Consider the following 17022-nt stretch of genomic DNA (forward strand, 5'->3'; position numbering starts at 1 on the left):
GTACTACCGGGTTCTGTCCGACTGTTGATGTCCCGGTTTTATCCGACTACGTCATTATTCAGAACTGCAGGCCTAGCATCTCTCAAAGAGCACAAAAATCCTGATTCAAGATATGAAATAACAGCACGAAGAGTTATTATTATATGTTGTATACTTACATAAGTCAATCTTCCAGTGGTTAGGAACAGCAGCATATTATCGATGAGAGACAAATTAAAACTTTTCTACCCAAATTCTTCAACACATCGCCAACGACAAAGGAGACACTTGCTCAGCTTTCTCTTAAACTAAGAATGACATGGCAGCTGTTTGCAACTAATTCCATGCATTGGCCGACAGATGGTGGCACTAATATAGCCCGAAAACCCATTTTACGGTTTTATCCACCTACCCGGTTTTATCCGACTTTCCCCTACATACACGAAGCATGCTAATAAATATACTATATATAGCTTGATCAGACGTAGTAATAATTTTTATCATTATTTATTGAAATTCCCCTTCTTATAAAAAAAAAATACAACATGCTCATTCTTGTGTTTCTCACTACGCTATTTGTCATTTATGTTTTGTTTATTTTATTTACTGTAACAACAGGACGCAAGATGTGGGACACGCCATAATCCATACGCCAGATAACAAGTAAATGCCAATAAACGTAAAACAATCACGTTACAATATGAATGAAAATCAATTTTCATAATTATTTACGAAAATTTGTATAGAGTTGCGAACAATGTAAGCGCGCGTTTGTCCTGGCGTTTACTACAACGCCCAATCCAAAATATTATAGATATATTTTTACACCAGTACATATTTTCCTAAAGGATGCATTTCCACACCTAAAAATGTATCTTCCTAAAGGATGTATTTTTGTATCTGTACATATTTTCCTAAGTGGTGTAATTTCATTATGTACGTAGGACAATTTATACTTTGGCTTAATATAAAAATTTTAAACAACCAAAGAAAATTGTCATTTGTTTGGTTTACTTCTGCTTATGGGCAATAATACAGTTGTTTTTACAGATATACGAATGGAGAATTTCTGAACAAGACTAGAAATAATTCACTTAAAGACAGTAACTGATTCAAGTTAAATTCAGTTGCTTCCTAAAGAAATGATAAGAAGAATTTTCCCACAAAAACAACTTGACATTATTGACATTGGTGTATCTACAGGGTATGCCCAGTATGCCTGTACACATCCTAATAAAATGGTTTTATTTTATTTATTTATTTATTTCTTGAATTGTTATTTACTTTAAAATACTGTCTCTTAAGTTCTTCAATTCATTAACATAATATTTTATCTCACTTTTAACACACTTAAAAAACCCGAGAATGAGACGATAAATGTACTTTAATTACCTTTAGCAAACACATATGAAAACTTCTGTTTTAATTACCTTTGTAGACAACCATATGAAAAGTTCTGTTTAACTATCTTTCTGGGAACATCCATATGATAAGTTATGTTTTAATTCCATTTGTGGACACACATATGAAAAGTTCTGTTTTAATTCCTTTTGTGGATACCCATATGAAAAGTTCTGTTTCAACTATTTGGTCTAGGAATTAATTCGTGCGGGTGGACAAGAGATGGCGCAACGAACGGAGCGTCCCACAGTTCCGTGTATCCACACATGTGTTGCAAACCCCTGTCATCGCGTATCGTTCGTAGTATAGGGCAGTGGATTAAAGCGTCAACAACACCAGTTTGTAGTTAAGTGAACATGGCGCAATTTGTGCCTGATAAAGTGTTTTTGCGGGGTGTCCTGCTGCATTACTTTAACATGCAGAAAAGTGCGACTGAAAGTCATCGTATTTTGGTGGAAGTGTATGGTGACCATGCTCTAGCTTAGCGAACGTGTCAGAAGTGGTTTGCACGGTTTAGAAGTGGTGATTTCGGCTTGGCAGACCAAGAGTGAGCTGGACAGCCAAAAAAATTTCAAGACGAAGAATTGACAGCATTGCTCGAGCAGGATTCGTGTCAAACGCAGGAACAACTTGCAGCAGCATTAGGCGTTGATCAAACAACAGTCTCCAAACGCTTGAAAGCCATGGGAATGATTCAAAAGATGTCACATTGGGTTCCACATGAATTGAAAGACAGAGACGTTGAAAGACGAAAAACCATTTGCGAATTGCTGCTTCAACGACAGAGCAGAAAGGGGTTTCTGCATCGAATTATTACGGGTGATGAGAAGTGAATCCATTACGAGAACCCTAAACGAAAAAAGGCCTGGGTGAAACCAGGTGAACCAGGTCCATCACAACCAAAACGAGATATTCACTGTGCAAAGGTTATGCTGTGCATATGGTGGGATATGAAAGGTGTGGTGTACTATGAGCTGCTGTAACCGGGTGAAACTATGAATGGAGAACGTTATCGACGACAATTAATGCGTTTGAAGCAAGCTCTGTCCAGAACACGACCAGAATGGGAGAACAGACATGATAAACTTATTGTTCAACATGATAACGCTCGCCCACATGTCGCAAAACCGGTCAAAACCTATTTAGAAAATGTCGGATGGGAAGTTTTACCCCACCCGCTGTATTCACCAGACGTTGCTCCTTCGGACTACTAGTTGTTCGATTGCATGAACAACGATTTGATTGTACAGCGGTTTACTTCTTCAGAAGATATCGAAACATGGGTCTCTGACTGGATCGCTTCCAAGGATGAGGACTTCTTTCGCCACGGAATCCGTACATTGCCTGACAGATGGGCGAAAGTGGTGGCTAGCGATAGACAATATTTTTCTTAAGGTATTTATGTATTTTGTGTTTGTACTACAGCTTCAATGTGTGCGTACCAACCGCACGAATTAATTCCTAGACCAAATATCTTTTTGAAACTCGTATGAAAAGTTGTTTTAACTACCTTTGTTGTTACCTATGAGAAATTCTGTTTTATACTAATTATCAATCTGGACACCCGTATGAAAAGTTCTGTTTCAACTATCTTTTTGAACACCCATATGAGAAGTTCTGTTTTAATTCCATTTGTGTACATCCATATGACAAGTTATGTTTTAACTTCATTTGTGGACACCCATATGAAAAGTTATGTTCTAGTTATATTTGTGGATACCCATATGGAAAGTTCTGTTTTAATTCCATTTGTTGACACTCATATGATAACTTTTGTTTTAATTCCATTTGTAGACACTCGTTTGAAAAGTTCTGTTTTCATTGTCTTTGTGAATACTCGTGTGGAAGGTTCTGGATACACCTATGTCAAGTGGTCTAATTGCACCCTTGCACCAAAAGCACAAACTGTGTTTATAAAGTGATTCAAGCTTCATGTAAGCGATAAGCGACTTAACCTCGTGACAAGGTCACAGAATAATTAGTTAAAACAATACAGGAAAGCTCATACAGACGTAATCAACGAAATTAAGTGTTCACTTATATCTCAATAATATAAATTATTTAGTTGCAATCTGAATTGTTCTCTCGTGACAGAAACGTTTCAGATTTCAACGATTGTATAAATCTGCCAACATAAACAGAAACAGATAATTATATTTTGTTATACTGTTGTGATTTATGTTAAATAGTAACAGAGTGGTTTGCTCGAATGTAAATATTCAAAATTTAAGGGCGTTAGTGTGCAACTATTAAAAGAGTCAGTAAGGATAGAAGGAGAAGAAATATCAATACCGTCTACATCTCTGTTCGCTGATTTATTTTATGACCCACTGTACATCCTGTTTACTGTTTCATTTCCTTTGTTCACTGATTTATTTTATTACTCACTGTTCATTCTATTTACTGTTCCATTTCCTCTGTTCACTAATTTATTTTATCATCCACTGTTCATCCTGTTTACTGTTTCATTTACTCTATTCATTGATCTATTTTATCACTCACTGTTCATCCTGTTTACTGTTTCATTTCCTCTGTTCATTGATTTATTTTATCATCAACTGTTCATCCTGTTTACTGTTTCGTTTCCTCTGTTCATTGATTTATTTTATCACCCACTGTTCATCCTGTTTACTGTTTCATTTCCTCTGTTCATTGATTTATTTTATCATCAACTGTTCATCCTGTTTACTGTTTCGTTTCCTCTGTTCATTGATTTATTTTATCACCCACTGTTCATCCTGTTTACTGTTTCATTTCCTCTGTTCATTGACTTAATTTATCACCCACTGTTCATTCTGTCTACTGTGTCATTTACCCTGACTACAGAAAAATAGGAATGGGGAAAGTAAAACACATTAAGTCATATTTAATGTTTATTTTTATTTTGCACCTAAGATATGGTACAAATAAAGTAATGAAAAGCAACCGAGGTTTCCAAAGTACCATAATAATATAATTACAATTTGCTATACACAAAGGACTTTAAAAAAAAAAAAAAAAAACTCTTTCTTTAATTTTGGGCCATATTGTTTGATTTTTGTTTCATTGCAATTAAGAAAGGCCCAAATTTGGTCCCTTGATACTAAATATACAGCAAAGTGGTAGAGTCTATGAACAGATGTTTTTTTTTAATCTTATTAAGAAGTACGACAAATTTAAAATTCACAGCACAACAAATTCACACTGTATTATTCATATCACATTTTTTTCTTTCCTGAAAACAAATTACATTTCTTTTCTAAAACTCTAAATTGCTTTTTTTTATTTAGAATTAATAATAATTACGTAAAATAATAATAATAATTTCATTTTTCATTGCAATCAAGTAGTTTCCTAGCAGGTTATTGCTCTAATTTTGCTTATTCACAAATTGGCATTTTTTTTTTATCTTAGTTTTTAAATATACTTTTTAAGACTTTCGAAATAACAAAGTTCTAAAAATGATAGCGCCAGTAAAACTAAGATTTTTGCAAAAAGTAATCTGAAGAAAGTACAAAGGTCAAACGCGCTGCTTGGCAGCCAAAGACGTGTGGCTATCGTTAGCACATTTGTGTGCATTCATAGCCTTAAAATTAACATTTGGCCTGTGCACTTCTTAAGACACTAGTACAATTTTTATGCTGACTGCTGAGTACTCAGAAAGACATTTTTAACTTCATTTCTGATTTTCTTTTTTTTATCTATTTACAAAAGTGTATAGTTAACCGTCCTCCCATGGCTGTCAGTTACATGTATAACAAAGAACGTCAACAATTGGAGCCCATATATATAACATTGTTGCGGACTTTTAGCATATGGTATAAAAAAAAGACTTTTTCTACATGTCTAAATCTATTGATGTGTCTACATCAGCTATTTGTAACATTAAATATGTAACAAGAAAAATGAGGAAATTAGAATTACAAAACTTATACATGTGAAGTAGTATATGGAATAATAATAATATTAATATTAATAAATGCAGTGTATTTCCCAAAAATTAAAACTAGCAATTGGAAGTCAACATGACTATAGTTGTGAAGTCCTTTCCTTCATTTCTGTGAAGTTTGCTTTCAAAGTTCCAACTATAGAAGAAATTAAGCTCTTTTTAGAACTTAAAAAAAATGGATACAGTATTGAAATATACATTATACTAATATAAGATTAGATAATAATGACTAACATCTCTAACATCTACCCAAAGTAAGTACTGAAAAATTGAGCTTTGTAGTATGGCACTTCTAAACCGTATGACTCTGTTTCACCTAAAGAAATATGTTGATAGCATAAAATTTGTACTTGGGTTTTAAGATGTTTTCTTTATAGCAGAGGTTATCAACTGTTTACACTGGCGTACTACAAAAGCATTACTGCCATAAGTCCTACGTACTACCAACAGGGTACTCGGGCACCACAGGTTGAAAAACCCTGCTTTAAAGTGTTTTATGCATAATTATAATTAGTTGTGATCAATTCAAAAGTTAGCTGGATACTGCAAATGAAATTTCACACAAGCAAATTAATTTATTGTAAATATCCCTAAATTTATGATAATCTTGCGTTTACCATCTACATTAATTTAATTTATTACATTTCAGTTTTATGATCATTTCAAGTAATACAAACAACAATAATAATTAGAAAAAACATTAATTGTTATCATTTTAAAAATTATAAACCTCTGTTGAAATATTAAAAAGAATGAATGTAAAATTACACTTTTGTTGAAATATTAAAAAGAATGAATGTGAAATTAAACCTTTGTTGCAATATTAAAAAGAATGAATGTGAAGTTAAACCTTTGTTGCAATATTAAAAAGAAAATGTGAAGTTAAACCTTTGTTGAAATATTAAAAAGAATGAATGTGAAGTTAAACCTTTGTTGAAATATTAAAAAGAAAATGTGAAGTTAAACCTTTGTTGAAATATTAAAAAGAATGAATGTGAAGTTAAACCTTTGTTGCAATATTAAAAATGAATGAATGTGAAGTTAAACCTTTGTTGAAATATTAAAAACAGTAAATGTGAAGTTGATCTCAGCATTTCCGGTTTTGCTTATATTGAAACAACATGAAAATTTTAATATCTTTAGTGCATGGCACAACCAGTATTATATCAGATTGTTAATATTAACAGTAATGAAAGTGTGTGTATGAAGATTTATTAATGAAGTATATCTGTGTAGGCAATAATATATTGTACACTAAACAAGTTAGTACATTTATTTAAATAGTTTATAATATGCAGAAGATTAGATAATATTGGCAGAGATCTTACGAAATATGTAATTTAAAGATTACTGAACTTTCGGTAACAATTTTCAGTCTGAAAATTATATTTTCTATATATTTATATGTATAATATTTAACTTCACTTTGTGAGATCTTGAAAGAAAATGTTAAAGAGGTCCAAGTTTAGCTTTTAAATACATTTCAATTAAATGATATTTGTTTATTTTCTGTATAAAATAAACTTCTATTCATTTTTTTTTTAAATAAATCTACATATTCACAAAAGCTACTACAATACTTTAAAAGATTTTAATTTATTCTGTATCACAATATTGTATTTTAATTTCATAGCTATTTTTTTTTCAAATTTGAGAAGAAAAAATACTGGAAACTCATCAGTATGGATAAGAAAATTATTTTAAATTTTTATTTACTTTCCTTTTTGTACAATACGGCTACGCAGAGACATACAAATATTAAATTCATTATAACAATAATTTTAATACTTATGGCCACAATCAGAGATCACCAATTTTGAGAAATACATTGCATTTATCGCATTACAGAATTTCGTTTATTTGTTTGTTGTTAACCATTAAGATGATTTGTCACCTGTTTTGGTAAAGAAATGTATTTGATATGAGAATATCAATACGTAACAAAAAAAGACGAACATTCAGAGGAACTCTCAATAAATTAGGCACATACTATACAATGCAATGCACACATCACTTAATTACCTATAATTAATATTAAGAAGTCAGAAGGCTATTGTTAACATTCATGCTAAAGAGCAGATATCAGAGAATAAGAGAGAGAGACAGAAGAACGTGCTTGACAGTCGCAGAGGAGTTGGTACCAACACCACAAATATATAAATATCAAGATTCTTAACATAGTTTATATATATTTATTTATATATATATAATATATATATATAAAGAATTCATGTTACAAATACCTTTTCTTTATCTTTCTTTTTGCATCTTTGAATGAAAGAAAAGTGCAATTACGTGAAGATTTTCTTTTTTTAAATACCTATATATATATATATATAAAACAAACATCTTCCTAACCGTGCTGAAAAGCCAAGTATGTGCTGATTTTTATTATTTTTTTTAAAAGAAAAAATCCCAGTGGGAACATCAGGTACTTTGTTGCTTATTCAGCAAGATTCTTTTCATGTCCGTTCAACATTTGATTTAATGTATTGCTTTAAATTTCAAAATAAAAAAAAAAAAGAAGATAAAAATGGCGAAAGATCAAATAAGTTTTTTTAAGTTTCTTAATGAAATTTACACTAAATAACGATAAAGATCTGCTCTCAACCTTATTTTCTTTAAAAAGACTCACCAGCCCTATACACACATATATATATATATATAAAAAAAAACTAACCTAAAATGGCTGATTTTATCATTACCTACTATTGAGCTTAGAGAATTGACTAAGCAGAAACGTTTTTTTATATCTCGCTGTACACAATACAGAATTTGTCTTTATTTGTTACGTCAGCAAACAAACAATACTCATGACTATTTCAGAACACAACAAAGTACATCAACAATGACACACTGAATAAACGCCAATTATTTATTTGTACATGTTAATTATTTTAAAAAATAAAATTAAAAAAAGCATTGTCTTTTTTGTATCACAACAATGAAGGGGAAAAAACAGTATTGTTTAGACTGAATACACTTCGGTAACTTGCCACAGCTTTTGAGCTCTTTTGCTTTTTTATATTGAACCAAACTTCATTGATTTTTCTGAACGAAGAATACTGTTGGCAATATTCATTATCTGAAAACATGGAGGTAAAGGAGAAGAAGCCAGTTCATTTATGTCTAACATATTTAAAAAAAAAAATATTCCTTTGTAGCAAATTATGGCCATGAAACAAATGCATAAGATTTCAAGAATAAACAAAAATACAACACACTTGAACATTACATATATGGCAACAGGAGGATGGGGTAGGGGGCTTTGCAATTGGTTAATTGTGCAAAAAAAAATGTTACAGGATATTTTCGATTTAAAAGAAAATGAGCTACACATTACTGCATTATTGTTAGAATATATGTATAGATATACGATGATATACATACACACAATATATATTTGTAATATGTATATATTAATTCTATACCTTGTGAGCATAATAGCTATTTTTTTTCCTTATCACGGAATGTTTACATCTGCATTGATCAATGCACAAACACACACTTCGCAAAGATTAACCGGCAGTGACCCGATACTGTCTATTGCCTTCATTCTACATACGTACAAGATACCACTCTGGATGACTTAATAGAAATTGGGCTCATTCTGAGATCAACAAACCTTGCAACAGGTTGGAATTATTATTATTATATTTTTTCGTTAAAAAAGAAAAACACGGAAAACACATTTTACAAATACATAACAAAATATTTTCTTTTTTTTTAAAAAAAAAATTGTGTTTTCCTTTCTATAGAAAGATGGAGGGATTCTATATATGATAACAATATCAAATATACATATATTTATTCTACAACAATACAGAAATCATTTTCTTTTATATAAAAAAATGTTTGTTAGTTCTTATAAACTAAACCAATAGATATCTTTTGTAAAAAAAAATCAATTACAGCACTTCTTCTTCTTCTTCTTCTACTTTGTACATTTGCATAATATGGCGTTGAGTATCACTCTGTCTTTTTTCTGCAGCATGTCCTTACATATATAGTTATTATTATTGTTTTCCGTCATTTGTGACACTCTTTGTGAAGTTAACAGTTCAAAAGACTTCAATTTTAAGAAGTTCAATTTCACTATAAGTCTTCTCTGTAACTCACACATTTCTTATCCATCCACAGCACATTTAATTATGCGTCCTTATTAAAAAGGATGTTCAAAACTTTTTTTTTAAAAAAATAATAATATTTTGTATGTTCACTCTCAACAAACCAAGTCTTCGCATCAACCACACACACAACTCACTGTTTAACTATCCAAACAATAATTAAAGGAAGTTTATCTATCTGAAGGTTCTTTGTCCTTTATCAAATACATCTATTTGCAATAACAACAACACTCATTTTTGCGTCATTGACTCCCCTAACCCTTTGGCCACATGGCATTCGTATGAAAGACACACTTTTTTTTTTCATTTATTTAAAAATGATAATAATAATAATAATAACATGACTTAATATATTTAAAAACAAATAAAGATAACCATTGCAAAACTCCCCTGCTACTATATGGCAGAAGAATTTTGAAATGGGTTTCGCCTATTGCTAAGGTTCCATCATTTCTATGAGCGTTACATCAAAGGCATCCTCCCCATCCACCTGTTTGATTTCCAAAACAAATATGTCTTCATTACAATAGTATTTGAGCATGTCGTCGTCAATTTTGGCTATAATTCTGCAATGAAAAAGAAAAAAAAACTTATTTAGATTATTTAAAACAATATATACATCGCGAACAAAATAACAACAGGGTATGTTAAAAATAGATGTATGCAAAGTTATTATTTTAAAACAAAACAAAAAAAAAAGACAAATTCATAACAGCGAAAACAAATACTAATAAAGCCAAAAAAAAATAAATATAAGGATGCTTGTCGTAATATCGTATTGAGTGTACAGAACACATTATGAGACTTGTAATTACATACAGGGTGTTTTAAAACAACACCGACAACGTTTGAGAGGTGATTCCTGACACCAAGATAAGATACAAAGTATAGACCAACCTGGGTGCACAAATGCTTCCTTTCGGCTGTCGAAAACATGAAAAAATAAACTTTAAGGGTCCATAGCTCGAAAACTATGGGACCTACCGTAGTCGGGTACAGACTTCACTTAGGAACTAATATGTGCACTATCCAAAAATACATGCTTCAGAATCCTAAGGTACTCACGCAACAACTGTTATAGAGGGATTTTGGCTACGGGCATATAATTTGAAGTAGTCAATAACTACCTCTATAAAAACTGTTGCGGAAGTACCGCAGAATTCTGAAACTTAGATATTTATACAATTAACATGCTTGATTAACATATATTCATCCTTATGGAAAAGTCTAAATTCTATTGGCTGAAGCCTTCAGCCAATCCTGTAGGTCCACGTGTCCATTTTCCAACCAATCACGTGCCGCCATTTTTGGTTCTTATAAGGACCTTTTCAATTTAATCTTCCTGTCTATGCTATCCAAAATTCTCTGCCATAATTCATTACTAGGTAAACCCCCTGTCCACTTCATCAGCTTATCTCTTCCCACCTTCTTTATCTAATCTGCTTCTTTCCACTGAGGGCTTCAGCCAATAGAATTTAGACTTTCTCATAAGGATGACTATAAATATGCCTGTATCTTCATTTATTTTCTATAGTGTCTGATGAAGAATATGGTAGTTATCCGAAACTGTAACACATTATAGTTTAAAATACAGTTCGTGTTGAAGCTTTGGTGTAAAACTTTCTTACGATTTTCAATCAATGAGTCGATCACTACTTCGTCTTTAAGTGTATAAAAAAAAAAAAAAAAAAAAAAAAGTAAAGAAACGAAGAGAAAAGATCAAAGAAAAGAATACTTTAAAAATGATTATCTGAAACATTACTAGTGTTGGCAAATTTTTCAAAATATTCTGTTAACGGAACATATTTGAGACCTTACAAAATTTTCTAAAGTGTTCAGGTATCTACAAAACTCACAGGTTTTTTGAATGAATGTTCATAAAGGATATATTTTTGTTTTTATTAATTATTGAAAAAGAAATAATTTTTTATCTTTCTTGTCCACATCCTTTTACTAGGAAAATAAATTGACTTCAGCTTCTTATTACGTACCTGTTACAATTAACATTATACCCTGACATATTCTAAAGAAAGATAGTTTTGGAATTAAATTGCAGATATTAGTTAAGCTATGTAGAGTTAGTATTAGAAAATACTTTCTAATATAGTGTTCAAAATTTCTACTTGAAGTATGTATTTTCTTCAATTTTTTTTTTTTTTTTTTGTCATTCGAAATGAAAACAATGAAATTCGAATGATGCCTAATTTTTTATGTATATTTTTTTTTAAATGAAAGATATAAATTAATATGTATGTGCACATGAGATGAATATTACTGAATATCTACTAAATACTGGTATTTTTGGAATGAAAACTTACCCTTTTTTGTTTTTTCGATACAAGTTATTTATGCTTGAAGTAGAAATTTTGTACTTATTCTCAATCTGGAAAACAAGGGAAAACATATTAATAGTATTTATTTTATTTTAAAGGGTAAACAAAAAAAGCTAATTTAAAAAAAAAAAAAAACAGCAATCATTTACTGTTCTAGTTTTTTAACTCTAACCACTGCTACTAAACTGTGATCCAGATTGAGTTTTGTTTTTTGTTTGTTTTTGGTTTAAAGATTAATATTTCCTTATATTTAAGTAATCTCTCCCATTCAGATACTACACACAGTTAATTGTAAAATGTATTAAGTTAAAAACATACACAAGGAACCAGTAAAGCTGGTAGCAATAGACACAAGCAATTATTCGCTTCCTTTATTAATAATTTGTTTCCTTCTTTTAGTTGTAATATCAAACACATATTTGTATCATGCAGTGGTTAGTTAGGTTATGCAACTCACATAAATACAACATGCAAAAAAGTCCTGCTGAGGCCTGGTAAGAAAAGCAACAGATGTCATTTATGTACTCACTGCACTTTTGAAGGCTCTGCAAATAAAACTACAGAAACACATTCCTGTGTTTATTTAGTAATAAAATCTTTCATGTTTCATGAGCATTATATGTTGATTTTCCTGTTTACATCAATAAATATCAAATCATTTATGTTACGAGTCAGTTCTGTATTATTATGGAAGAATCTTATTTATAGTAAAGGTTTGATAAATAGTTAAAATAAATTGATCGAAAATCTTAATTAAATAAGTTACATAAATTATTTGCAAGCAAAGTTAATGCTTTCTGAAGTGTCACAAAAAACGTAAAGCTTTTTTTTTTTTTTTTTTTTTTTTTTTTTTTTTTTTTTTTTTTTTTTTTTGAATCTACTATCTCATATTTAAAAATGGAACTTAAACTGTCTATTGATAAGGTACTTTCCAGTAAACATAATGTCATAGCAGTTTCTCGTAATGTTCTTTTCCGCTATTAAATAATGTCCAAAAATTATCACACTTAATACTTCGCGAATGTACCTCATTTTACTCTCAAATAATAAGCAGTAGGTTGGACTATAATGAAATAAAATGAGATTTTTAATTTAACGTCCTACGGTTATACCTTAATGAAAGCAAAAGATTTTGAAGGAATTGGTGGAATGACAATGTCGGTGGAAACGGGAGATCTCCGAGACAACTCAGGAGCACGATGTTGTCTACCACAAACTTACGTGGCCTGGGGTTGAATGAGGGGTCCCTTACACTAAAGGTGAGCATTCTACCACTGAGCCACCGTGCCTGTACGTCTAACTACAAGAACCAACATTGATAAATATGTAGAAAAAAGGGTTATTTTTAAGAAAAAAATTAGAAAATTTTGGATTCGAAATGATTCTTCATTTATATGGAAATCCATGCCTCATGAAGTGCTTCTATCTGTCTGAAACTGAAGAAAAATACGTTGTACATTATTTTTTTTATACAGACCTTAGTGTAATTGAAAATAGATTGTACAGTTTTATAGAAGTTAGTTACAGTTAGGTTTTCAACATGAGAAATTGTAATGTAACTGAGAGATGAATGAAAGAGATTATGAACAAATGAAAAATGCTCTTTATTTTAAAAAGTCTGTATTAGTAATTCATTTGTCAATAACTAAATATCCAACCATAGACCTTCTTTGAGATAACGTTATTAAATAGTGACTTATAACTTCATAGTTATACTAAAATCCAAGCTAACTAGTGAAAAAATAGGCCTTTTCTTAAAATCACTTATTGATTTAACAAATACTAGTATGCTTTATTAAACTAGGAATACATCAACACTATTGGAACTTGATTCTATTCTTAGTGAAAATGGAGGTTAATAATTTGGTAATAACATACTTAACATTTGAGAAAGCAATTAAATATAGATAAATGGGCATGGACAGATTTTAGAATATATAACCAAAATGTTGCATTCAAAAGTGTTTAGAAAATGACGAAAGTTGAATTATAGTTACAGATAGTAATATTTGCTTTTGATTTAAGAACATTACTTTTAAAATAAAAAGAATGGAAATTATTGATTAACTAGATTTAAACTTTTTAAAGAATTACCAAAAAAAAAAAAAAAATACCGACATTGTCATTCAAACCGAATTAATGAAGAACCTGTATTGCTTCAACGTACGGTATGGTATAAAATATTAAGCATGTTATACTACAATATAATGCTTTAAGATACCACTCTAATTTGAATCCGCACTTTCATAATTCTTTTGAATAAGGTTATAATGACATCTGTTACTTTACTCACACTTAATACAATCCAAAGTTAGTTTACAAACATTGCTCTAAACCATGCATTCTACCGTAGACATTTACATACTCAAGTCATCTACAGTCAAATTTAAAGAGCTTAATATTTATTGTAAGCATTACACAGAAAATATTGTAATGGCCGCAACGAAGGGGGCAATACTTTTCAGTTTTGAAAGCAGATTTGGAAATATGTTCTAAGAAATTAAGTTTTATGTGAAAAAAAATATTAAAAACTCTTGTCTCAAAATTGATGTGAATGGGTAAAAATTATACAATGGGTATGGTATGAAAACCTTTTTTTTAAGTTTTTTAATTGTTCACATATTTTAGTTTTATGTCTCGACATACTTGGTGTAATCTTTGACATCGGAGGTATTTTAACCTAGCAAGTATACACAAAAGAATATCGGAATTGTTTAACTTTTCCTACCCGCGGTATAAAACAAACCATACCTGAGATGGGAGAGTAAGTTTGTAAGTCTTTATACTTTCTATACGTATAACAATGCTGAATATAGGAATCTTATGTCAGATGGTACACAATTTAACCGTAATCTGGTTCTGCCTATGATCTAGTCAGTATATCCAATTTTGTGCCTCAAGTGAAGTAGGCACTAGGTAGCGATGGCACATAAAACGGCCTTACATACATACACACAAAGTGAAATGGATGATGTAGTTGATATTGGTAAGTCTTGGCACAATCATACTGTTTAGGCCGATTTAGTGATGAGAAATACCTTCATCCTCATAGTGAAAAAACTTGAAGGGGAATCCTATTTAGTTGCCATCTAATGTTATGTAGCCTATTCTGAATATTATTCTTGCAACAGTTTCTTCTTGGACTTTCCACTAGGAAATCGAGCAGAAAACACTAACTTTTGGGAAGTTACTGAGTCAAATGGCTTCTATGTTCTCCAAATATGGATATTATGATATGTACATTCACTTTACCATTAGAATAAAATGTTGGTTCATCACTATAAGCCAGATTAAGGAAATCGTTCTTAGCCATTTCTCATTTATGCATTTCAATGTTGAAGCATAGTACATAATCTGCAATCTTAAGGGCCTGCAAAAGCTACAGATGAAACAGCTTCATATGCAAAAGTTTCTTTAAACCTTCCACACTGTCATGGGTGGCATTGCTTGTTCATGGTGGTCCATTGTGCTGATTCTTTAGGACTATGAGTGAAAGGTGCTCTGCATCTTTTGACTGTCTTCTGTGATGAAAACAACCATCTTGTGTTCTTCCCTTTAAACAAGCATTCCTTTTCTTGAACTCATTTATACAACTTCCTAACGTTCTTGTCAGATGAAATTTGTTCACAAATTCATGTCTTAATGACCTAATAGCAAATTTAAGCACACTGAAAGCTTTCTGGTCAAGACTCGAGATCTTGAACACGTGATATAATGAAAAATCAGCTTTTCACTGTTACCAATCAAAGTTTCCACATACGTAAGCAACAAAGACGTATATTCACTTATATAACGTCACACGAACTTTTTACAATTCCGATATTCCTTTTGTGTATACATGATATCAACTCACAAAATGCAATCTAATGTCATTGACGAACTATTATACTAAAGCAGGAAAAATCTAATACAACCCCTTTTCTTTTCCTACGTATCCTTCGGCTTCTATTTTGCTACAACCAAATCACCTATTGATTGTTGCAAAGTATGAGATACAATAACTACCTTGTTAGCCGACGATACGAATTAAAGATTCAGCACTCTAATGTATTTCAGACACACTCAAAAGTGACTTGTAACTAAGCAACTTTGTTTTACATACTAACTCATTCTGATTAAATTTGAAGCAAAATGTGTCAGCTTAATTTCTACTAAATTCTTCTCCGACAATTGATAGAAGATAGTTACAAAATACAGTTTAATTTTTAATTAAATTCATATCAATTTTTTAGTACTTAACATTAAAAAAAAATGCAAAACAGTTCTGTTCTGCAGTCTTCATATGAATACAGATTCGTATGGTAATACACTTCTAAATCTGAAACTACTTGGTAATTCTTAAAAACCTCAATCAGCACTTGTGAAACATGACACAAAACACATATGTTTGAGTTTCTTGTTCTGATAGTTGTGATGGGTTTGGATTTTAACGCTCTTTTCTGCACCTAGGCTATATAAGACATGGGCATACAGTTTTTAGAGTATGATTGAACTATATTAAGTCCACCAGAAATTGAACCCAGGTCTCGTGCGCCAAAAGCACGATATAACCATAACCATAGGCGTAAAATAACCATAGGCAAGGCAGAGCTCTAAGGGTTTTATTATTATTATTATTATTATTATTATTATTATTATTATTATTATTATTATTATTATTATTATTATTATTATTATTATTATTATTATTCTGTTAATACAATTTGTTCCATTTTTAATCTTTAGTGTTTAATAATGACGATGAAAACAGGAAAATAACAAACAATACAAAATCAGTATCAAGTTTTTACGTAATTCTTCCAGACTAGCAGTAGATAATTATAATCTGCAGAATCAAATGCACTACTTAAAACAAATTCTGCCTAATACATTAAAAAAAACAGCAAATACAGTCAATGAGTACGCGCTTTAATTTTAAGCAAAACGTCTACACTTAAACTGAAACATCAATATATATTTTTTCTTTCTTCTTCTTTTGGACATGGTACTTTCTGATATTTTCATGTTAAGACATGAAACGAAGTATTTCCCAATCGCTATGGTAATATTAATCGCTATGGTATATCAATTTCTTCACTATGGTAATATTAAAATTATAAGCTTATAAACGAATTAAAAACAAATGACATATTTAAAAACTAAGTTAATACGATAATATAAAATTGCAAACTTTGAACGCATTATGGTCAAGTTATATATTTAAATGCTAAGATAGTATTAAAATTGTAAACTTTTAAACAAATTATGACCAAAT

The 17022-nt window shown here is 30.6% G+C and overlaps 1 protein-coding gene across 6 annotated transcripts in view; it reads right to left on the reverse strand.

Annotated features, from left to right (window-relative positions):
• Window positions 1–4240: 4240 nt before the first annotated feature.
• grh (grainy head) overlaps window positions 4241–17022 on the reverse strand; it is a 603835-nt gene continuing 591053 nt past the window's right edge. For 4 of the 6 annotated variants that reach the window (XM_081754656.1, XM_081754663.1, XM_081754671.1 and 1 more), the window contains exons 14-15: window positions 11754–11818; window positions 4774–10001 (exon numbers count right to left, since the gene is read on the reverse strand). In XM_081754656.1, coding sequence (XP_081610782.1) covers window positions 9872–10001; window positions 11754–11818 — 195 coding nt within the window. In that variant the 3' untranslated portion in view covers window positions 4774–9871. Of the gene's footprint in view, window positions 10002–11753; window positions 11819–17022 lie in introns of all 6 variants that reach the window. The other 2 variants (XM_081754667.1, XM_081754669.1) reach the window with 2 other exon arrangements.

This window comes from Thermobia domestica, chromosome 1, assembly GCF_964235325.1.
Source record: "Thermobia domestica chromosome 1, izTheDome1.hap1.1, whole genome shotgun sequence".
Classification (NCBI taxonomy): Eukaryota; Metazoa; Arthropoda; class Insecta; order Zygentoma; family Lepismatidae; genus Thermobia; species Thermobia domestica.